The sequence below is a fragment of the Gossypium arboreum genome, chromosome 6 (genome assembly GCF_025698485.1).
Source record: "Gossypium arboreum isolate Shixiya-1 chromosome 6, ASM2569848v2, whole genome shotgun sequence".
Lineage (NCBI taxonomy): Eukaryota > Viridiplantae > Streptophyta > Magnoliopsida > Malvales > Malvaceae > Gossypium > Gossypium arboreum.
In genome coordinates this window covers 103,159,807-103,184,303 of record NC_069075.1, presented here as the reverse complement: position 1 = coordinate 103,184,303, position 24,497 = coordinate 103,159,807, and the positions used below count along the sequence as shown (strand labels likewise).

At 32.5% G+C, this 24,497-nt stretch overlaps 3 protein-coding genes across 6 annotated transcripts; 2 read left to right on the top strand and 1 right to left on the bottom strand.

Annotated features, from left to right (window-relative positions):
* The first annotated feature begins 15,901 nt into the window (after window positions 1–15,901).
* LOC108486679 (DEAD-box ATP-dependent RNA helicase 15) lies at window positions 15,902–20,716 on the top strand. 2 transcript variants are annotated; one of them, XM_017790854.2, is made up of 13 exons: window positions 15,902–15,960; window positions 16,104–16,164; window positions 16,285–16,404; window positions 16,938–17,038; window positions 17,386–17,558; window positions 17,670–17,901; window positions 18,003–18,121; window positions 18,688–18,744; window positions 18,834–19,018; window positions 19,684–19,828; window positions 19,927–20,010; window positions 20,090–20,153; window positions 20,366–20,716. In XM_017790854.2, the coding sequence occupies exons 3-13, from the start codon at window positions 16,289–16,291 to the stop codon at window positions 20,374–20,376; spliced, it is 1,287 nt and encodes a 428-aa protein (XP_017646343.1). In that variant the 5' UTR covers window positions 15,902–15,960; window positions 16,104–16,164; window positions 16,285–16,288; the 3' UTR covers window positions 20,377–20,716. The 2 variants fall into 2 exon arrangements, with proteins under 2 accessions (XP_017646343.1, XP_017646344.1); XM_017790855.2 differs by lacking the exon at window positions 15,902–15,960 and having other exon boundaries at window positions 15,976–16,164; window positions 16,288–16,404.
* Window positions 20,717–21,709: 993 nt separating this feature from the next.
* LOC108486585 (protein BUNDLE SHEATH DEFECTIVE 2, chloroplastic-like) lies at window positions 21,710–23,252 on the top strand. 3 transcript variants are annotated; one of them, XM_017790709.2, is made up of 5 exons: window positions 21,710–21,945; window positions 22,025–22,131; window positions 22,243–22,306; window positions 22,778–22,874; window positions 22,955–23,252. In XM_017790709.2, exons 1-5 carry the CDS (start codon window positions 21,888–21,890, stop codon window positions 23,025–23,027), a joined length of 399 nt encoding a protein of 132 aa, XP_017646198.1. In that variant the 5' UTR covers window positions 21,710–21,887; the 3' UTR covers window positions 23,028–23,252. The 3 variants fall into 3 exon arrangements, with proteins under 3 accessions (XP_017646198.1, XP_017646196.1, XP_017646197.1); XM_017790707.2 differs by having other exon boundaries at window positions 21,717–21,945; window positions 22,949–23,252; XM_017790708.2 differs by having other exon boundaries at window positions 21,720–21,945; window positions 22,028–22,131; window positions 22,949–23,252.
* LOC108486582 (probable carboxylesterase 17) lies at window positions 23,061–24,396 on the bottom strand. Its single transcript, XM_017790705.2, has one exon. The coding sequence runs from the start codon at window positions 24,227–24,229 to the stop codon at window positions 23,297–23,299; it is 933 nt and encodes a 310-aa protein (XP_017646194.1). The 5' UTR covers window positions 24,230–24,396; the 3' UTR covers window positions 23,061–23,296.
* Window positions 24,397–24,497: the final 101 nt, after the last annotated feature.

Sequence of the window (24,497 nt, the reverse complement as noted above, 5' to 3'; positions counted from 1 at the left end):
ACAAGTCATTCATATATATATATGTATATTTTCCTCCTCCTCCTCTCCATCCACATCCTTAGTATAAATAACACACTTGTAAGTAACATTATCCATAATTTTTACTATTTACTTATGTGAATATTCAAGTTATCCATCGGTGTCATAGTCACTAAATTATTTTTATCTTGAGCTACAGAACTCCAAATTAAGATCCGCTATTTTTTTTCTAAAACTAGAACCATGTATCTTCTTACCATAAAATTTTCATAATTTTTGGTTTAACCAATAAGTACAATTTATTCTTTAAAGTCACTCCTGTTATGCAGTCTGACAGTTCCGACCCTTCTTCACTAAAAATTAATTATCTCCTCGTACAGGATTTGAATGGTGTTCCCATTTATTTTTCTTAAAAATAAACTCATTCAGGATTCTAAATATATAAATTGAAGCCCCTAATTATTTTTATTAAATTTTTTATGATTTTTCAAATTCAGAACAGGGGAACCCGAATTCATTCTAACCTTGTCTTACAAAATTTATTATATCTCATGACTTGTGTATGGCATGGCTTTACTAGCAACAGTGGAATTTATAGCTCAATTAAAAAGTTAACTATATTCTCTCATTGGAATTGTGTGGATTAATAAATATGGAACGTGGCCACGGGTTGCTTGTTCTTGAACGTGCAATTTATCACAGTCATTTGTTGACAGTGATCATATTAATCATTAAGAAAACACAATGGTGACAATGAAATAAAATAGGATTGTATTGAGTGAACAGATTTAACTCAAAGAAATCAAGAATATCATATAAGGGTAGCACACAGAGGACGAGGTCATTGGACAAAGCAGTTGGATGAATTGCTTCCGTAAAGAGTATACAGTAAGGAGTTTTCAATCATGGTACTTCTTGTAGGTTGACTCCGTGATTAAGTAATTGTAAATTATCGAAACGATCCCTCTGGACATAATTGCAATTACAGAGCCTAATTGTATATGTCTAATTGGTCTCTCTACTAGCTCAAAAAAGCTCGATCAGACTGCATTTGAATCAAAATAAAATTCTACGACTTTGGAAATAATTTAATTGAGTCGATTTATTCGATGTGAAATTAAATTACACGGACGTAAGAATTATTCAACTAGAGAATTTGATTAAAGAATTTTCTTGAAAAATTAATTTGAAAAATCTAAGTGATTTTCGGGAAAATTAATTTTGATAAAGTAAAATTAAATTAATCAAATTAATTAAGATTAATATGATATTTTTGGAAATTAATTTTCAAGTCAGACAATTGACCCAATGGGTAATAAAACTTGAAAATTGAACCTGAGATCGTAAATTAGGCTCGGGAACTCAAAAACTGGTCGAACCGTGCCTGGTATATGAAATTGGGCTGATGGTCCAATCAATGACTAGACCGAACCGACCAGGCCGTCACTAGTCAGCACTAAACCAACAAAAACCAGACCAGCTCAGGGTACCGACGACTGTGACGATGACATTTTGATGGCCGTAAAATTTTTGGCAGTGGTGGTTCTTCGGTGGTTGAGTAGTGGAAGAATTACACTCCAACTAGGACTCTACCATAGAAGTTGATTTCAGGTTAACTATTCCAAAAATAATATTATTTTAATAGATTAATATTTATCTTAATAGTATTTTATTAATTTAATATTAAAGTGATTATCTTAATATTAATTTAATTTAATATTTATCTTGTATTAGATTAAATTTAATATTAAAGTGATAAGGTTTAATCATAGTTGAACTCTCTAAACTCTCCCTATATAAAGACAGTCTTCGGTCATTATTTACACACACTCAAATTCAATAGAAAGTTGTAGAGAGAAAATTCTCTGAAGAAATTATTTCAGAAGATTTCTAGAGATGTTTTTCTTAGTTACAACTTGACCCAAAAATTTAGAAAAATTATGAAATTACCCACTGGTAATTTTTGTGAATTTTTTTTTATTCAAAGCTAGCCTACACTTGGGAGACATGAGCTTGAGGATAGCGGAGAAGACTATTCAGTCGAAGTGTTTATCCTAGACGAATAAAAAAGGTACAATTTTGATTAAGTATTTATTACTTTAGATATCTCAACCAAGTTCTTGTCTTGGAAAAATTTTAAAACTCTAGTTTTTGAATAAGTGTTTATTTTTCCAAACACGATTTTCCAACAATAGTTTCCTTTGCTCAGCTATACATGCTAGCCCACAACCAACTAAGCGGTGAAAACTTTAGCAGTTTTTGGATACTGTAGCAGTATTAGCGATTGGGCCTTGGATGTTAGCTGGGGATTTTAATTCGATCATCTATAGTTTTGAAATAGCGGTTGGTACTACTGTTTAAAAGGTCGAGTGTAGACAATTCTGTGAGTTTTTGAATAATGGAATGTAGGATTCGAGAGCCAACATATCTCAATTTACTTGGTGCAAAGGGAGCTTGTTTTAGAGGTTGGATAGAGCTATTTGTAATGAGGTTTGAGATTCTTTTGCACCTGTATGTTCCATTAGGAATTTATATAGACTAAAACCTGATCACAGACAAATTATACTCTCGCTTTAGCCACTACTCAGTAGAGGTCATAGGTTATTTCGTTGTCTTGCCAGATGGATGGAACATGTTGATTTTAAACACCTTGTCAGGGAGAGTTAGATTAACGAGGGGGACATTGGCATGAACTTAGAGTAGCTTAAGAAAGTGTTTCAGGAGTGGAATAAAAGGTTTTATAGCAACATTTTTATTCGCAAAGAGGAATTGATTTCTAAATTAAATTGAATTAAAAAATTTTGGAATGGAGAAGTTCTTCTAGACTCCGGTCTTGTGAATTGGCACTTCGGTAGGAGAAAGAAGAAGTCTTACAGCATGAGGAGTTGTGGTTTCAAAAATCTCGATCCATGTGGCTTATGAATGGCTACAAGAATACGAGTTACTTCTATAGTTGTACATTGGCCAGGTGAAAGAAAAACATAATAAAATGTCTTATTATTGGAAATGAGTGGTGTTTTGTGGATGAGGAGTTGAAGAATCATGTTGTGGATTTTTTCAAAGACCTTTATACTATGGATTATTCGGTTAGTGGTGTGTTTCCATGCCATGGTAAATTATTATTTGTTCCTCCTGATGAGTTAGATAGATTGTCAATCATGGTTTCCAACAATGAGGTTCGCACAGCGGTTGTTGGCATGGCTTCGTTGAAATCTCTAGGGGTTGATGGATTTCAGGAAAAATTCTTTCAGTCGCAATGGGATATTTGTAACAGCCTAATTTCGGGCCTAGTCGGGAAAATAGTTTTGGAACCACTATTCTGAGGCCGAAGAAATTATTTTTAATATTATTTTATGTGTTATAACATGTTTATATAAGTGCATGAAAATTTTGGTGAATTAATTTTAGCGATTGTGAGCTTAATTACAAAAAAAAGACTAAATCGCGTAAGAGGCAAAAGTTTTGTTTTGCAAGCTAAATATGTTAAATAGCTAGAGAACCAAAATTTGGGTGTTTAAAATGCAATTAGACCCTAAAAAGGGTGCTTGGTAGGCCATAGAGAGAAAGAAATTGAAAAGTCAAAATTGGTGGGTGTTAGGTAGCTTATTTGGTATTAAAATAAAACAAAAAGAAAAAAGATGTCATATTTTCATCTTTCTTCCTTCCTCCACCAAAAATACCAGTAAAATAAGGGTTTGGGAGCTCAAAATTTCAGCAACTTCCATCCCTTGCAAGTAAGTGATTTTGATGATCATTTTTGTTGATTTTTGTGTTTTTGAGACCCTTGTAGCATGAGCTAACTAAAGGGGGGACTATTTTGTAAAATGGTTGAAAGTCTAGGGTTTTTCCATGTGAGCATTTATGTTGTTTGCTGAATTTTTATGGAAGAAAATGAGTCTTGGTTGTGTAATAAACAACTTTTGTGAAAGAAGTTTGCATGAAAACACCTAAAAAGGGTTATTTTGTAAAGCTGTAAAATAAGTTGTAAATGTGTGAAATAATTGAAATTTTGAGTTGCTATAGTTATAAAAAGAATTCGGCTAGGCTTGGTAAAAGAAGAAATTCGATAAAAATCGATTTACCAAGGAAAAATCATAATTTTTGTAAAGTCTAAGGGCAAAATGGTCATTTTTCTAAATTGTGAATTATAGGATGTTTTAATTAATGTAATGATTAAATGAGTGGATTTAATCATGTTAGATCAAGGAAATCGAGATTTGGGCTTAAATAAGAAAGTACGAGGTTATGGACTAAAATGGAGTAATTGACCGAAATTTACATTAGAGGTAAGTTCGTATGATAATAATAGTGCAATGTTATATTTAACTTATAATTCTTTACTATTATTGCATATATTGTATGAATTAATAAATATATATTGGAAAATTTGATGAAATGGTGTATATGATGTGGAAATATGACATAGAAGAATATTACAAGAAATGCAAGAAAATGATAATCCATGACAAGTGATATATGTAATATGTGATATATGTTATATAAATTCTTAAAAGCTTATTTGCTATTTGAGTTATGCCTTATTATTCTATGAAAGGGCAATTGATACTATGGATAGTGAGATCGACACTTCGAGTAAGTTCGACAAAGATGGAGTATCGAAAAATCTAGACTGAACCTTAGGAATAGTCTAGGGTACAAGTGACATGTCACTAGGAATTAAGAAATCTGAACTTGTTGAGTTAGTCCAAATTCATGATATATATGAGGCATCTGAGCTTGTTGAGTTGGTCCGAGTTCATTATGGATGCGAGCATCCAAACTTGTTGAATTGGTCTGAGTTCATTATGGATGCGAGCATCCAATGGTCTTGTGTGTCCTGCCGGTGGCTAGGTAATCCTTAAGTTGGTCGGATACTGACAAATCGTGTGAGCAGCCCATGTAGCTAAACCTTGACCGATAGCTTTTATGAGGAAACCCGTGAGTAGCTCTATTGTGAGCGTTACATGTTATGAGGTAGCTTTGGTTACATATGTATATGTGGCACTTATGTGCAAGTTTTCTACATATCCAATAGTATTTCGAGGGTTCAATGGGTAATACAATAGATGTGATGAAAGTCCTGAGGAGGGCATGTTAAAGAGGTATGGTCATATGATATATTACGATGAGTACAAGTATGTACACTAAGCTTATGGTTATTGAGACTTTGAAATGTTGAGACATCGGTGAGCTAAGATGTATGAATTTTGATTATAAATTTTGTTGCAATATCATGTTAACTTATATTGTGTATTTAAACATGGAATTCATGAAATGGTGAGTTTATGATTAGTTGAAAGTGAACTTATGATAGTTATCATTATATTGCACCAAAATAGTGTTAGACAACAACAGTTGTATGAATTTTAAAATCCACCGAAAATTGTGAAAATTGAGTTAGAGGCTGAATAAAATATGAAATTAAAGCTTAATGAGTCTAGTTTCACATAGAAGAAATGGTGTAAGCAAAAGAGTTTCATATTATGAAATATTTAAATTGTTATGAGACAAAGTTAGAATGATTTAAAAATCCCCTGTTCTGATTTGAGAAAATCATTGGAAATTGTAAAAAAAAAATAGTTATAGGTTATAATTTATATGCTTAGAATTATTAATGAGTCTATTTTCAAGAGAAAAATACTAGAAAGTCATCCGAGTCCCTATTATGAGATAATTAATTTTTAGTGAAGAAGGGTCAGAACTATCAGACAACGAAAAAAGGGTAATTTTAAGGAATAAATTGTACTTATTAGCTAGACCAAAAATTCTTAAAATTTTATGGTAATAAGATATGTGAGTCTAGTTTCAGGTAAAATTAGCAGATCTTAATTTGGAGTTCCATGGCTCCAGATATAACAATTTAGTAACTATGATTTGAGAAAACAGCTTGACTGGAACATAAGTAAAAATGCAAATAGGGTTGTATTACCTTGAGAAGCAAGTTGATAAATTGCTTATTATTCTCATACGGTCTTACTAAGCTATAAAGCTTACCCTTTCATTTCCATTTCTTTTAGCTTTGTCAGGTTAGCTCGAGGTTGGAGATCGTCGAAGGCAGCGTTACATTATCAAGTCACTAACATTGGGATAAAGAAGCATATATTAGAAATTTCAAGTGAGTGGCATGTATAGGGATCTAGTTTATTGACATGTATTATTATGCTTTGGCCAAATGTATTGGCTTATATTGAGTTATATGTAGATGGCCATGAGATGTGGCTCATATTGATTATGGCTTATAAATCTAGCTATTCATGTCATGTCTAATGTTTATGATGTGATTATGTTTGTTTACCATGCATGGTTGGTAATATGAGATGTGTGTTGGATGTATGCTCTATGACCAATTGAGGTGGTCATAGCTATATAGTAATTGCATGTTATAAAAACAACATGATAATGGTTGGACATGAGTGCTTGATGGATAGGTTGGTAACCTTAGTATAATGGTAAAAGTGATCATCAAAATGACAAGCTTATGAATATGAATTAATGAAGCTAGACTTGGTATTGCAAGAGTAGATGCATTGCTTGTAAGAGGCCATGTTTATGTTATGAATATGTCTTAATAAAGAGTGTTTAATCACTAAAATGATGCCATGAATTGTGGTTTTAAAATGTATAAGGTTGTAGGGGTTTTTGGGTAATATGAAGGCTTGGATAATAGCCTAAGTATTGACTACACAGGCCAAGACACGGTCGTGTGTCTCAACCATATGAGAGACACGGTCGAGTGACATGGGTGTGTGGCCTGGCCGTGTGGTTCGATTTGCATGTTGACGTCATAAATAAAGAGTTACACAGCCTGAGGACACAAGCATGTCAAAGGCACACGGACGTGTCCATAAGTCCACACAGACGTGTGACCCTATTCCATGGAAAGAAATTTTCTAAGTTTTCAACTTTCTAAAGTTCTCAGTTTAGTCCCCTAACTACTTTCAATGCATGTTTAGGGCATCGTAGGCCCGTGTACAGGGTATTATGTATGTGTATGAAAAGTTTTGATACGAATGAAATTTTATGGCCCAATTTTTGCATGTATGTGTATGTTTAAGTCCGGTAATGCCTCATACCTTGTCCCGGCCTCGGACACAGGTAAGGGGTGTTACAATATTATTGGCTCGTCTGTATGTTCTCTTGTAAAGCAGGTTTTGGGAGGGCAATTATTGGATCTTAGATTGAATAGGACCTTATTAGTTTTGTTTCCTAAGACTAAAAGTCCTGAGAGGATTTCTCAATTTAGATCGACTAGCTTGTGTATGGTACTTTACAAGATTATTACGAAAACGTTAATGAACAGGTTGAAACCTCTGATGGTGAAACTTATTTGTCAGAATCAAGAAAGTTTTATTCCAAGGAGATATATAACTAATAAAATTGTGGTTGCGCAAGAAGTAGTGCATTCGATCAAAGGTTTTAAAGGTAATAAGTATGAGATAATATTGAAAATTGACCTGGAGAAGACATATGATAAAATTAGATGGGACTTTTTAAAGGATTCCCTTTTAGAAGCCGGATTTCCTCTATTACTAGTATCTGTAATTTTAAATTGTGTTTCGTTGTTGACTTTTCAAATTCTATGGAATAGTGCTATGACAGATTCTTTTCAGCCTATACGTGGAATAAGGCAAGGTGACCCACTTTTCCCTTATTTGTTTATTCTTTACATAGAAATGCTAAGGCACCTTATTGGAGAATCAGTTGAACAGGGTACTTTCGAAACCACTATCTCTGTCAAGGAGGGTTCCGAATACATCTCTCATATCTTCTTTACAAATGATCTTATTCTATTTCACGAGGCTGGTAGGATTCAGACGAGAGTTGTTAACAGTATTTTGGATACATTTTATTATAACTCAAGTAAAAAAGTAAACAGAAGCAAATCGTAAGTCTTTTTCTCCCCTGATATGCCTAGGATTTTGAATGATGTTATTTGTGTTGGTGTGAGGTTTACCTATGTAGAAGATTTGGGTGACTATCTTGGAATGCCTTTATTCTATACTAGAGTTATGAAGGTACTTTTACATTCCTGGTGGGTAAAGTAAGAAAAAATTTGTTTGGTTGGGAGGCAAAGAAATTGTCATTAGTAGGTCATTTAACGTTGGTAAGGTCAATTTTCTTGGTTATTCCTAACTACTTCATGAATACAATTTGTATCCCTATATCTGTTTGTAGGAAAATTGAGCAGATTGCTCGAAATTTCCTTTGAGGCTCTAATTCAGTTTCTAAAAACTTACATTAGTATCCTGGGATGACTGTTGTCGTCCTCTCGATGTTAGAGGGCACGAATTAAGGAGGTTAGCTTATCAGAATAAAATTTTCCTTTTGAAGTTTGGGTTTTAACTTCTTTCAAAAATAGATACTCTATAGGTCAAAGTGTTTAGGAATAAATACAATGTACAATGGCCTACTGCTAAGGTCCATTGTTAGAAGCAACTGCTTGTTTATTTAGAGATCACTGATGAAAGTCTGGCCTGAAGTGATTGCTAACGTTTATTGGTTTATTGGTTTATTGGGGATAGCCAGCTTACAAATTTTTGGAATGATGTGTGGATTCAGCAGTTAGGGCCCTTTCGTATGTTTTATAAATGTGCTGGACAGTCGTATGATACACTACAAGTTGTAAAAGTTGGGACTGGTCTCATCTGAGTTATCTTGTACTGGATCATTCGTCACACAAATCGTAGATGTTTTACCTCCTTCTCTTAATGCAGGTCAAGATCATTTAGCATGGAAATGGATGAAGAAATATGATTTTTCAACAGCTCCTGCAGCTTTGAAGATGATTTGGAAAGAGAAGACTCCTTGAAGGTTTAGGTTTTCCTTTGGCTTTTGTGGCAAAACGAATTATTGACGAATGGTGAGTGGGTGAGAAGACACATGAAAAGTGATGGTAGTTTTCCTAGATGTAGTAGTGTGTTAGAAACGGGGTCCCATGTGATCCAAGATTGCTCATTTGCTAGATTAGTGTAGCTATCAGTAATTTCAAAGCGAGTTTAAGGTGTTTTTTTTCTCTTTCGTTTGATGAGTGGTTTCTTTGGAATATGCAAAATATAGGGAATTGTGGTATAGAGAATACGGATTGGCAAACTTTGTTTTCTATAATATGTTAGTTGCTTCGGAAAGACCAAAACTCATTTGTTTTTTTTTTTTCTAACAACCATAGTTGTATTCAAGCTATTATGGTTATAGGCTATTCTTGGGCGAGGAGTTATGTAGAATTTGGTTTTAGTTTGTTTCATCCAAGTTCTATGCGTATGTTGTTGCATTGTTCTCGTCCAAAGAGAGGTTGGATAAAACTTAATACGGATGGTGCGGTCTCAGCCACTAGTCTTTTTTCATCCATTAGAGGTGTGTTTAGAAACTCAGATGGTAACTGGTTCTATGGTTTCTCGATGGCTTTTGGCAAGGATCCTGTCTTCAAAGTAGAGGCAAGGGTAGTTTTGGAAGGTCTACTTATGGCCTGGGAGAAGGTTTTAGACAGATAGAGGTTGAATGTGATAATGCACTGTTGGTAGAATTACTTTTGGCTAGTGGGGGAGACAATAATAGTTTGGTAGCGTTATGTTTGCTGCATCAAATCCTGAGAAGGAGTTGGAGAGTAAAGATTCATCATATTCCAAAAATTCATAATGAAGTTGTCGGTCATATGACTAAATGTTCTAATTTCGAAATTTCAAGTTTGCAAGTGTACGACGATCCCCCAAATACGGTGAAAAGTTTATTGTTAGCTAATCTAATTCAGTCGATGCCGAGTTAAAATTTAATTGGTTGATGTTTCATTGTATACTATTATTTTCTATCGAAATAAAAACATAGTAACACAAAGAAAAGGGAGAGATTATCAATTCTTTTTTACTTTCTCTTCCCTGTTAAAACATGTTATCCATATGAATCCTACATAGTAACACAAAGAAAGGGAGAGACTATTAATTCTTTTTTTACTTTCTCTTCCCTATTAAAACGTGTTATCCAAATGAACCATTCTCTTCATTTTACGTAAATTTCCCTCCTTTTTGACTGATTCAAACATAGTACAAGGTTGTCAATACCAGTTTAGGAGGTGAATCGTTTTTGTTTTTATTTTCATACTTATATAAGTATTTGTATTAGTGTGATTTGATTTATTATTTTAGGTTTATCAATACTTTAAAAATTTTATTTTACAGATCAATTTTTATTTTTATTGAAATATTAGATTATAGTCCTGAGTAAAAAATGTAATAAAAATATTTATTAAAATTTATAATAAACACAAAATGAAGCTTTGATTCAAATAGTTACCATATGTAACTTTTATTAATTTATAAATATATTAAAAGATAAAAATATAGATATTAAAAGATAAAAATACACTTGTAACACCAATTGAGATAGTATCCAGTTAACTCGTAATACCAACTTAATCAAAATTTAAATATAGTAAAGATATATGTATATATATATATATATATAAATTACGTATGTATAAAGATTGACATAAAAATTAGTACTTAACTTTGGCTTCAATATTTTTTTGAGAGCTAACTTTTTCAATCCAAATTGGTATTCAAATTTAATTTTGTCACACATTTTAATCCAATTTTAATTTACATATATTATAAACTTTTTATATACTTTTTAAATATTCTAAAATTTTAATTAATTTTTCGAAATTTACGGAAGTGATTGATTATATATATTTTAATTTTTCAAAATTTCCTAATTGTTTAGATTTTTTTAAGGTGTTTGCTGATGTGGTAAGTACATTCTATTTGTACAAACCTAATTGGTCATGTAATCTCATTTTAATTGTATTACAAAAATTGGACTAAAATGTGGCGAAAATTAAAATTTGTGTTTATTTGGATAAAAAATTTAGGTACCAAAATTAAACGTTAAAGTCAAGTCAAGTCAAGTTTAAATGGTCGGTTTGGCTAATATTTGAACCAAATTATTATTAATCGAATTATTCAAAATGTAAAAATCTTTAATCGTTAACCGAATCAAAATTTATATGTTTTTGTCTTTTGGTTAAAATAAGTATCAGAATTAAACATATAAAAAATACATTACTAATGTTTATTTCTTTTATTTAATAATTCAAAAATATTAAATGTAGGTGAAAACAACAAATAAGATATTAGAAACATTACATAAGTTTTGAAAGTTAACAACCAAACACTATATAAGTCTTGAAAACAACAAATATTTTAGTTAATTTGGTTAATTACCCGATTTCAAACCAAATTAACTGCTAACTGAAATTTCAAAAAATCATTAACCGACTTCCGATCGAACTAAATCTGGTCATCGACTGATTAATCGAATTAGATCGGTTCGGTCAATTAATTCTGTAATAGCCCAAATTTTAGTGATGTCAGAAATAGTGGTTCGAGACCATCAAATCCGAAAAATAAACTCGTAGATTATATTATTTATTATTTATGAGTCAAATGTAGCTTTTAAAATATTTTTGAAATAATAAATTGTGTTTTACAAAGATTTATTTAGTCAAGTAATTGAGAAAAAAAAGTATTGAGCTCTCGGTGTTATAAACCGAGCCAGTATTTTTATAAATATTTACGGAGTGTCAATAAGGTAGTATTAAAATTTCGTTAGAAAATTTTAACGTTTGGGTGATTAATTAAATAAAAAGGACTAAATTGAAAAAGGTGTAAAAGTTGCTAGAAGGATTAAATAGCTTAATTGTCAAATGAGAAAGGACCTAAAGTGAAAATAAGCCCAAAGGAGATATTTTGGGTGGCAATAGCCCAGAAAAATCAGGAAATTGGTGAAATAAAGGCAAAATTGAAAAATTGCCAAAATTAGCTAAATAAAAATGGGACCAAATTGGAATATCTAGAATTCTCTTCATTTTCTCTTCATTTTCATCAGCTGAAAAACAGCCATGGAAGAGGGTTCAAGCTGGTTTTCATACTCTAGCTTCACGTAAGTTTAATTCTTGCTTTCTCCTTGAAATTTCTAAGATTTTGGACTTTTACAATTGGGTCCAACTTACTATGTCATTAGTTTTTGATTCCATCGCTAATTTTTAAAGTTGCTATGGATGAGTGCTGGAAGCATATGATGAATAAATATAGATTTGAAGTTTTAATTTTGATATATAATGATTTTATTAAGTAAAATTGATGGAAATTGATTTTAGGACCTAACTATGAAAGAGTTTGGAATTAAGGTCTAGTGCTAAAGTTATGATTTTCAGGGGCTATAAAGTAGTTTAAAATGATAGAATAAAGTATTAATTGAGAAAATTATCTCAATTGAGGGGTTAATTGAGTAAGGACTGAATTGTATGAACTGTGAAATTTGGGGTAAAATGGAAATTAACATTTTGCATTAAAACTGTTTTGGACAGCAGCAGTAGTCTAACTTTGAAAAATCACCAAAAATTTTAGAAATCAAATGAAAGGATGAATAAAATATGAAATTAAAGCTTATTAAGTCTAGTTTCTTATAGAAGAAATGATGTAAGTAATGGAATTGTAAATCATGAGATATAATAAATTTTGTAAGATAAGGTCAGAATGATTTTGGGTTCTCCTGTTCTGACTTTGAAAAATCATCAAAATTTGAAAAAAATAATTAGGGGCTTAAATTTATATGTTTAGAATCCTGAATGAGTTTTTTTTCAAGAAAAACAAGCGGGAACATTATTCGAATCTCGTATGAGGAGAAAATTAATTTTTAGTGAAGAAGGGTCGGAATTGTCAGACAGCAGAACATGGGTGAGTTTAAAGAATAAACTGTACTTATTGGCTAAACCATAAATTCTAAAAATTTTATGGTAAGAAGATATGTAAGTCTAGTTTCAGAGAAAATTAGTGGATCTTAATTTGGAGTTCCATAGCTCAAGTTAAAAATAATTTAGTGACTATGACACAGATAAACAACTTTGGAATATAAATATAAGTAAATAGTGAAATTATAGATAATGTTACTTATAAGCATGTTATATACATTAAGGATGTGGAATGGAGATGAGCAGGAGAAAAATATGTGAGTGACTTATGCATAAATTGATCACATGCTCGATTATATTTGGTAAATGTTAAACTTTGTTAAAATGAAAAATGTTATAAATTCATGTTTGAATTAAATGTTATATATGTTAAAGAATAATTTGAATATTTGCTATTACCTAATAAAAGAATATCCGATATTGTTTAGTAAATGTCAAGCCAAATATAAAAAAAATATGTTATAAGTGGAACATGTGTGAAAGAATGTGGTAAGTATTTTCATGGTTATTATTGAGCTCATTCACATGAATCTATCATTTGAAATTGTGATAGACAAGAAGAAATAGTGAATGGCATGCTTATATATGGTTATATGTATTTATCTGAAACACAAGAAAATGATGGTTATATATTTGATATATGGAGACATGAGACTATGATATATGAACATGGAATATATTTTATAAATGTGTTCATTCATAATTATAGAATTATGCAACTCAAGTGTACTATTTGTATAAAGACAGTATTTCAAATGATTTGATGAGTAAAGCTCCAATATGAGATAGTCTGAAATCAAGACAAATTGTTATGAAAGCGTATTTAAAATACATAGATATGATTGTTATAAGTTATGTGAATAAATGATGCGTAAAAGTCTATGCATATGAGAAATTTAATGAAAGTTGAGCACATACATGTTTCTTGATATTTATATGAATTGTATGACTAACAATGTGATAAGAATAGATATTAGGACTCATGATCAATTCGAATAATTATGCTTTGTATAATTATGTTGAATATAGAGAAGCGGTAAGTTAATTACCATGTTATACGAATTTATTAAATATTACATGTTTACTTTCTTTTACTTTTTCCCCTAATTAAGAATGATTCGATAAGCTTCGGTAATGCCTCGTACCCTGTTCTGATGACGAATACAGGTAGGGTGTGTTACAAATTCGATTTTAACCGAAGTGTGAATACCCCTAAAATCAAGTACCAAATGTTATATTAACATAATGTATACATATGTTTTATGTAAATATAAATTTTGAAAATAATAATTAGGTTTAATACTTAATTTATTAATTATGTTTAATTTTATGCAATTATTAAAAGTGTTAAGATAAAAATATTAAAAATTTATTTAAAATATCAAAATTTTGTATTAATTGAAATCAACTTGTATGCATAAGTACTGACAATAAGTAGACCTATTTATGGACCGGATCAGGCCTGAAGGCCTACCAGAAAAGTGAGAGGATTTGAGTAAAAATATAAGACCGAAAAATGAACTTGGACAAGAAATAAGGTTCGTTTAGAAAACGGGTTAGGCCTCGGGTAAGACTTTTTTGACCAGAAATGATTTGTTTGTTTATTATTTTCTTGCTATTTTTTATTATTTTCTTGCTTATTATTATTTTATTACTATTTTCTTGTTGGTTTTTACTATTTGCTACAATTTCATAATTATGTTGTTACTATTTTATTGTTATTATTTGGATACTATATAACTCTTGTTTTATTGTTAATTTTGTTATTATTTTAGAGACATTTACTTGTTAAATTGCACATATCTGAGTGTTATTTAAGTATACATATTTTTAAAATTTATTTTTAATTTGTTAGGAAACATTTTAATGCTTTTAGTATTTTTAATGTATTATATTTTTTTAAAAAATTAATATAGCTGAGCCGGGCTCGGGTTTTAGTATTTTTATTTGGATCAGGCTTGGGCAAAATTTTAGGCTCATTTTCGGGCCGGGCTCAGGCCTAACAAGCAGGCCTTAATTTTTTATTGGACTTGGCCCGATCCATGGACACCTCTAACTAGGAGTGATATTAGTTCAGTTTGGTCGAATATTTTTTTTTAGATTTTTTTGAACCATTTGTCATAATTCGATTTGGTTCTCATTTTTTCATTTTAATTTTGACTTATTTTAACAAAATAAGCTTTTTTTATAACTTTTGAATATTATTATACAAACTTTTAAAATCTTTTTCAGTAAATATTTCTAAAAACAATAATGTTTCAAGAACTTTTAAATTATTTTTACTATTTTTAATATAAAATATTTATTTTATATAATAAAAATATATTAATTATATATTAAATAAAAATAAAATTTGACTCGGTTCGAATAATTATAATTTTTAAACTTGTATTTTATAAATTATCTGAACACTTTAATTTTTATCGATTTTCAATTTTTCTTGCTAGTACTAACTATATTGCATTGGTAAAACCCATCAATTTTTTATCGAAATAAAATTTAGATTGCATTTAGCATTTCTTTTCAAATGGGGTTTTTCAAGCCAAACGAAATTCTTATCCTTTAAATAATGCTAAATCATAAGTTTTTATTTAAAATTATTTTTCAAACTAAACTAAAAAAATGAAAATTCTATCTTTCGATTTTTCAAAAGCTAATTTGAGTTTCATAGTATAAAATTATAGATTATAAATGATAAATTATAAATATGGTTTATACATTCAAACTAAAAGTTTTAAATATTTTATATTAATTGCTTAAAAATATGATTTAAATATTAACTTAATTTTACTTTGAAATTATAATACCTAAGTAATCCTTTTAACTTTTGAAAGTACTTTTTATAACAATGCAAAATACTTAAAATCTAAAAGAGTTAATATAACTTTTAGTCTCACTTTGATATTTATATTTTTTATCTACTTTGATCTTAATATTGGTAATTAAATTTGTTTTAATCTTTAAATTATATTTCATTAAAATTTGATAACGCAATACTATATGATAATATTATGTATATTTTAAAATTTCAAATAATGACATAATATAATATAAGAGTGTCACGTTATTAAATTTTTTATTTTTAAAATTTAAAAGTAAAATAAGTGTAATTATCAAATTTAAGTACGAAAATAAAAATATAAATACTAAAATAAATTTAATTTCCATATTTTTTAATAAAGGTTAAAGATGTTCACAATTCGAACGCTATGTCCAACTAGGGAGAGCAGTAGTCGATGGTAAATATTGAGAAGAAGCGAGGTCATTTCGGGCAATATCGACGATCGATAGTCGAACCCGAAAACCCGATTTTCTCTCTCTATTTTTCAAATCTAAATCTTTTCTTTCTTCCACTTTAAGTGCTAACCTTTTTCCTTTGCAGACTCTCTTTGAACCTTAACCCTAAACCCCAAAATTCCCTCCTCTTTCAATTAACTTCTCAGGTAAATCTTCCAAATCTACAGTCTTTCTTTGAAATTTGTTTTTATGAGGACCATGTTTTCAGTTACTCTTCGATCTCCTACTTTGCTAAAACACTAATTATTTGTTATTGGGATTTGTAGAAGAATGGGAGAAACGAGGGACAACGATGCTTACGAGGAAGAGCTTCTCGACTACGAGGAAGAAGAAGAGAAAGTACCTGACTCCGTGACTGCTAAAGTCAACGGCGAGGCCGGGAAGAAGTGAGCTTTTACTTTCTCTTTATTACTCCCTTTTCATTTCCTATTTAAATTATATTTGTTCTCATATGAGAACGAACGAACTTTGCTTCGAACAAGTTACGTGTAATGCGGATCGGTCCAGTACCGGGAATGAAAACTAGAGTACAATTCACTACTATAAAATTAAATTCGATAGATTCTTTTAGTAGGAACGGATTGCGATTTATTGGAACTTAAATATATGTAGTTTTTGTGTTTATATAAATACATAATTTTCTATATATAATTTTTTTGTGAATTGTTTCTTTTAATCAGTAATTTTATAATAAACTGTATGCTAATTGGAACATTAGTTTTACTGAATTTGATCGTTAGTGATCTCTAATTGTGAACTTGCATGCGAATTTGAGAATCTTTAGGGAGAGAGCAATTTCTGGTAACAGAAGGTTAGAACATATACTAGTTGCGTCAATTTTATTTTTCTTTGGTCTCAAATGATTTTATTTTGCTTTCGTATATGATGGTAATTAATATATTCTCCTTTTCTTCTGTAGGGGCTATGTTGGGATTCACAGTTCAGGATTCAGAGACTTCCTTTTGAAGCCAGAGCTTCTTCGGGCAATTGTTGACTCTGGGTTTGAGCACCCTTCCGAAGGCAAGTTTCTGACTCTTACTCTTTCGTTTCTATATATTTGTTAAAAGATATATGTAGTTCCGTTCCTAGAACCAAAATTGCAATTTAAATTACATTGATGGCTTGCTCTTTGGCAGTTTTATTGTTATTTTCTCAAGCTTGGGAATTCTACTCAAAATGTCCAATTTAGATTTATAGCCTCTTTTGTGTATGTTTAATGTGACTTTCTTGTTCAGCTTAAAACCTCTATTTTGATGCATTGTTTTTGCAGGTAATATGCAACTATCATAAAGTTAAATTAAAAGGATCGTGGAGGTTATATTTTACTTACCCTGGATTCCTTGATGCACTTTTCTTTGGTTCATCAGTGCAACATGAATGTATTCCCCAAGCTATACTGGGTATGGATGTCATTTGCCAAGCTAAATCAGGGATGGGAAAGACTGCGGTTTTTGTTTTGTCATCATTACAGCAGATTGAGCCAACTCCAGGACAAGTTATTGCCCTCGTTTTATGCCATACAAGAGAGTTAGCTTATCAGGTAAGAACATGTTCTGCATCTTTTTCTGTAAGCTTTCTGGTCATAAAATTTCCTTCTACATTCTTGAGGTTATATGATATATGTCATCTCATTTTAGTTATCCCCTTGTAGATTTGTCATGAGTTTGAGAGGTTCAGTACTTACCTGCCTGATATTAAGGTTGCTGTCTTCTATGGTGGTGTCAACGTCAAAGTACACAAAGATCTGCTGAAAAATGAATGCCCCCACATTGTTGTTGGGACACCTGGAAGGATATTGGCTCTGGCTAGAGACAAGGACCTTTCATTGAAGAATGTCAGGCATTTCATTCTTGATGAATGTGACAAGATGCTTGAATCACTCGGTATGGTTTTCTTTACCTGGAGCTAGATAAATGTACAAGTTTTTTATGCTTCTTTTACTTATTGCATTCCCTCTGGTATTTATTTTATTTATCTCCTGCAGACATGAGGAGAGATGTGCAGGAAATTTTCAAGATGACCCCCCATGATAAGCAAGTTATGATGTTTTCTGCTACGCTCAGCAAAGAAATTCGCCCGGTTTGCAAGAAATTTATGCAAGATGTAATATTCCGTGGCCAATACTACTTGAATTTAGAAAGTATCTTTTTAATTCATTCCCAGCTTTCAACAAGAGTTATGTAAAATTTTAATCTTGGTAGGTCCATCACTATATGCTTGCTACTGGTGTTGCTTGGGTGCAGTTTCTTCAACTAATCATTTCTGGGTTATGCAGATTGATTGGGGAAGGTTAGTAGTGAAGTGATAGGTTTGCAGTGTTTAGGCTTTTGAAGTAGTGGATCTTTGTGATCTTTTTATTATTATTTAAATTTAAGCTTGATTTCTTAGTTGTTTTCAATTAAGGCTATTGGTTTGGGCTTAGGCTGGGGGTATTAAGAAGGGTTGGATGTTTCCTTCTTTGGGTGCTGTGTTGTTTTGTAATAGAATCATTGCTTTTGAGGAGAATAGCACGTACTTGCTGTGATTAAGTAATGAATCTGCAAGGAGGCAAGTCAGATGGACCAGAATCTCAAATCAAGCGATGTGCATCAATAATTCATTTTGTACTGGATTCCATTTTCTTGAGGAAGCTCGCTAATATGATTTACTGTCACATTTGTTCCTTTCAGCCAATGGAAATTTATGTGGACGACGAGGCCAAGTTGACCCTTCATGGTCTTGTGCAGGTTTGTTCCATGAGCCTAGTTCACCCTCATGAACTTGTTATTTTTAAAGATAATTCAAGACCTAATCACCAAAATGGTTCCAATGGCAGCACTACATCAAATTGAGTGAGCTGGAGAAAAACCGCAAGTTGAATGACCTCCTTGATGCATTGGACTTCAACCAAGTTGTTATCTTTGTCAAAAGTGTGAACCGAGCTGCTGAGTTAAACAAGTTACTTGTAGAGTGTAATTTTCCTTCTATATGCATCCACTCTGGCATGTCCCAGGAGGAAAGGTTTGTACTTATCATGCTTCATTCGTTCTTTATACATTGTCCCTTTTTTATTTTAAATTTATAAGGGCTTAGGATACTTTATATTTTCTTATACTATATATGACTCAAGGACGTTTATATACTTTTAAAGATCTTCTTTCAAAGGTTTTTGAGGCATTTCTTTATCATGTTTTCTTAATGCACCAAGTATGGTCGTTCAGTTGCTGATTTTATGTTTTCTGCTACACTGGATGTTGTGGTGGTTTTGTGCACTTGGAACCATGGAGTCTTTAGTATGAACATGATTTGGTTGAGTTGGGTTATGCAGTATGGTTATTTATTTTTTTGTTATATTTTTTCCTCTCATAGAGAACATATGTGGAGAAAATAATGCTTTTCTTTACTTGATTTATAGTTTTCAGTTAACTTTGTAACATTATCTTGCTCAAGATCCCATATTTTGGTCCCTTGTTTTAGGGTTTGGCTTGTGCGTCTTATGTCTTCTTTCTAGAAACTGTTATTTACTTGCTATATATTTTTAGAAGTTTGGGTTTCTTTTTCTGTTCCAGTAGTATAATTCTCCTTGCTTAAATATTACATGGTTTAGCTTCTCTAATTAGGTTTAGCTGATATTTAATAATAGAAGTATCTAATCTTGTATTTTTTTTTAAAACTGATGATTGTAGGCTGACTCGGTACAAGGGTTTCAAGGAGGGGCATAAAAGAATTCTAGTGGCCACAGATTTGGTTGGAAGGGGAATTGACATTGAACGTGTTAACATTGTCATCAACTACGATATGCCAGATTCTGCTGATACATACCTGCACAGAGTGGGTTTTGTTTAATGTTTAAAGTGAATTATCTGTATAGTATTGCGTCTGTTTTATGCATGTAAACTGACTAATGTTGTGTCTTGGTTTATTGGCAGGTTGGTAGGGCTGGTAGGTTTGGTACCAAGGGTCTTGCAATTACATTTGTTTCATCTGCTTCAGATTCTGATGTGCTCAATCAGGTTTGGGTTTAAACCTTTCTAGCATCATTTTGTCCTATGACGTGTCAACCTCTAATCAAAATTTCACGATCCATTGTAGGTCCAGGAGAGGTTTGAGGTGGATATAAAGGAGCTTCCTGAGCAGATTGATACATCTACATACAGTATGATTCTTTTTATGGCCTACCATTCTACATACTAATAACCTGCTTCCATGCATAAGTAGGATATTTGGTTTTGGTTTGTCCCTTTCTGTCTTAAATTATTTTTGCTTGATATATTGGCAATAATATGTGCTTTCTAATTTGATTTCTCACTATACGAGGTTGGTGTCCAAATTTTCTTCTGTATTGACAATTTGTTTTCTTTTTGGTAGTGCCATCATAATGAAGTAGCTTACAGTCGGCAATACTGGAGTCAGAGGCCTAAATTTGCGGGGTTTCCGGAGGCCATGTGGCTTCTGACTGCTGCTTAAAAGAGTGTTGTAGCCTATTAGTAGGATTTGATGTCAATCAATCTGTAAGGGTAAATTACCATTTTGAGGACATCTTTTTGCCGCTATTCCAGAGAATTGCATGTCATAAGATATAATTTGGAGCATAACTGTCTTTTAAATCTGTTTCCTTATATGTAGTGGTAGTAATTGTGGAGTAGGTTCCATTCTTTTCCATTTTGTTCATCTTTCATTAAATAAAAATTTCATTTGGTAGAGTTGGAGTTTACTCAATTCACTGGTTTGGGATTTTATATGGTGATGTTTTTTATTGGAAGGTATCATGGTATCCAAGGCCGTATCATATTTATATTGCTTTTTTTTTTGTTTTGTTTTGTTTTGAGGCACTGCAAGCTTTATAATCAAAGAAAGGAGATTGAAATGGCCCTATACATATGAACTTAAAGCTCTAAGCTATTCATATCGTAGCAACGGTATGAATGGTTGATCGAAGAACAACACTCAACCTTATAGCACTGCCATAGCATGAAAAAAATGATGATCAGATCAGGAACATCACGGAAGCAAGCCACATCGTTTGGTGTCAGACATCAGGTTGAAGTCAAAGAACTAGTTGATTCCATCGAGGATAGTCATGTTGTTTCTGGTGACACTTGCGCAGCCTCGTCAAATCAAAGCTCACTAAGTCAGATATACACAAAATGAATTATCAAAGGCTCAAAAGACTGGTTCGAAAACAAGAGCAGTTTCAGATTCGATCACACGAGCTATCAACGCTTCAAGAAAGCTCAACCATCACCCTGAAGCAAAGAGAGGAGGGAAAAAGATTGGGGAGGCGTAAAAAAGGCCAAAACAGCAGGGTGTGGGTGGCGATGAGAAAGTCAAGGGTGGGAACACATCGATTTTGGTGTCTATATTTATAGTTTTGGGTTTATTAGTATTTCTCAAAATATTTTTATATATTTTAATTACTTGTGTATGATTAAATATGGTTATATGCATTGAATAAAAACAATATTTATATATAAACATAGATTTTAAAATTATTAAATTGATTGAATGAATAAATTTATTTTTAATGTAATTTTAAAAAGTGAAAATGGTTGAAACGAACAAAATATTAAAAAATTATACCTACAACCACGAATTGATGCCTGCCGATACAAGTAGAAACTGGTTGTATTGGTTTGTAACAATCGAAGACCGGTAATTAAAGGATAAAACGATATGAGTGGATTGTAATTTGAGCATAATAGAAGGATTATAACTACAATTTGAGGAAGTAAGGAATGCCACTGTAATCTGGCAACCCATCTAACATGTTGGGCTAAATATCTAATCCATTTTGTTTGTCCTTCGATTGCCAACCAACCAACCATAGCAGCAAGCAAAAAACCAATGCTTCTTCTCACATTGCAACTCCAATAACCAGTCTGCAAACCCAATGGCCTCTGCTTCATACTCGCCACATTTACTACCCTTTCCATCCACACAAAAACCAAGTACTTCCTCTCTCTCATTTTCTTGTAACTGACATTTGCTTTTATTTTTCTTTTTAAAACATATTGTGGAACATGATAGCAGGGACAATATTCAGTTGTAGTGCTTGCAATCCCAAGGTTTTTCCTTATCATGGTGCCTTTCGAGCCTGCTCCGCTACTAAACTTCAATCTGTGATAAAAGCCAAGGTTAGAGCTTATTTATAACCCCTTCCCCTTCACATAGATGCTTCTTCTGTTTCCATGTTCTTGTATTGCTTTTTTTTTTCTTCTTCTTATTTGTGTGTTTTTTGATAATAGGCTGCCCCAAGTAACCGAAACACCAAACCCAATAGTGTCATCTGTGGTGATTGCGATGGAAATGGTAAGCTCATTATAAATCTGCTCCTTCTACTTCACGGAAAATTCAGTTGTTGCTCTCCTTGTTGGTAAACACATGATTTTCAACTCTCCTCTTATATATACAGAACATGAATTGATCAGTTGATTTTTTTTCTAATTTGTTGCATATAAATTATTGTTAATTTTTTGCTATTTTTTTATATAAATTGTTGCACCGTTGATTTAATTTTAAGGTCTAACAGTGTTATTTAATTAGAACCTCAAACCTACCTATTCAAACCTAAAACATTCGGACTCAAAAGGATCTAAATAAGTAATTCGGAATTGACCTGAAGCAACCAAAACCCAAAATGATTCAAACATATAATGACCGGCTTTGGAAAACCATAGCTTTAAATTTGAATGAACTCGAAAGGACTAAAACACCAAAGTTAGGACCAAAGTTAACACCAAAGTTAGGTCGTGTTATATTTCCTTGTATTTAATTTGGCAGGTGCAGTTGTTTGCTCTCAATGCAAAGGCAGTGGAGTCAACCCTGTTGATTTCTTTAATGGACAATTCAAAGCCGGTGATTCCTGTTGGCTTTGCGGGTAGATGAAACCTAAACCTAGATGTTCATGTATTTATACCATGAATCACTTGGTAATATATGATCGTTTTGCAGGGGCAGAAAGGAGATGTTATGTGGAAATTGCAATGGTGCTGGCTTCATTGGGGGGTTTATGAACACTGATGATGACTAGGGTTCCCCTGCATTAAAAAAGTTAGCGTCGCAGCCTAGATTCTTCCAGAGCTTTTGAATAAGATGTATGTATATATGTATGTATGTTCTTAGGATTTGCGGAATTTGATGCTTGACCAACCCATCTCATACCCCATTCCTTAAACTTTAACGCAAGACAAGGCTATCACCATCTATGTATATTTTACCATCCTTTATACATAATGGAATACTTGTATGCATTTAATTTGATGCTTGAACCTGCAATGCTACCTAGCCTAGCCAATGAAGTTAATTGTTCTTCATGAACTCACTCATCTGTTGCTGGAGCGAACAAGTCGCCTCTGATTTCGGATGAAACACATGGAAGACATGGGACTTGTTTTCGGTTTCGACGAGTTTCACCCTTTTCACTTCTTTCCTCTGCAAAAACTCTGCATACATCACTCCTCTTTCCTTCAAGAAATCCAAGCCAGCCACGTAAACCGTCACCGCAGGAAATTCTCTCCATTCGGCTTCTGAAACCTCTTGTTTCTTGAAGTTACATCCGAAGTAATCACGGTTTGAACCATCGGGTATGCTTAGTTTCCAAAACATGTCATTCATTGCTACATAGCCAGTTGCACCATCTGCCCTCTCTTTCTCAGTCCTTTCTTCACTGCCAAAAAATGGATGTATCAATAATAACCCTTTAACCTTAACACGTAAAGTTTCGTTTCTCATTGCTTTAATAGCAACCTGATGAACGATGTTCCCACCGGCACTGTCTCCGGAGAGAAACACACGAGAGATATCAGCTTGCTTCAACCACGGTTCATTACTAACTTGGCTGCACAGCCATTCCAGGGAGCTATAACAGTCATCGTAAGCTATAGGGAGGCGATGTTCAGGTGCCAAACGGTAGTCAACCGAAAGAACAATGGAATGTGACACGACGGCAAAATCTCCAAGGAAATGATGGTAGCCAAGCCACGTGGTTGAGCCGATGCAAAACCCACCACCATGAAAATAGACAAGAACTGGAAGTGATGAGGTGCATGGTCCTGGGATATCAGGAAGGAAAATCCTCCCAGTTATAGCTTTTGACAGATCGATGATCACGTCCTTAGACTTGTATCCACTAGAGGATTCTTCAGAGGTGGGAGGTATTTCAGGTGCAAACCGTTTTACGGAACCATCAGAAAAGACCTGAAGGTAATTGGGTGCTTCTGCTACTATAGACATTTTCACTGGAAATGGTGGGTTGCAGACTGAACCATTGGAAAGGTTTGTGGGGTTTTTAGAGGTTTAAAAAGCACAGGCTCACAGAAGATTTTCATGGGAAAGTTAAAAAAAGGGTTCTTGAATGTTAGCTCATTCATGTAAAGTGCATTGGATATCTGCTTTTAAGGTCTCAGATTAGAGCTTAGAGTGTGTTTAGCATTGTTTTTCAAAACCACTTTTAAAACAAGGGGCTTTTGCCATCCAAAAACACATGGGAATACTGTTAGAA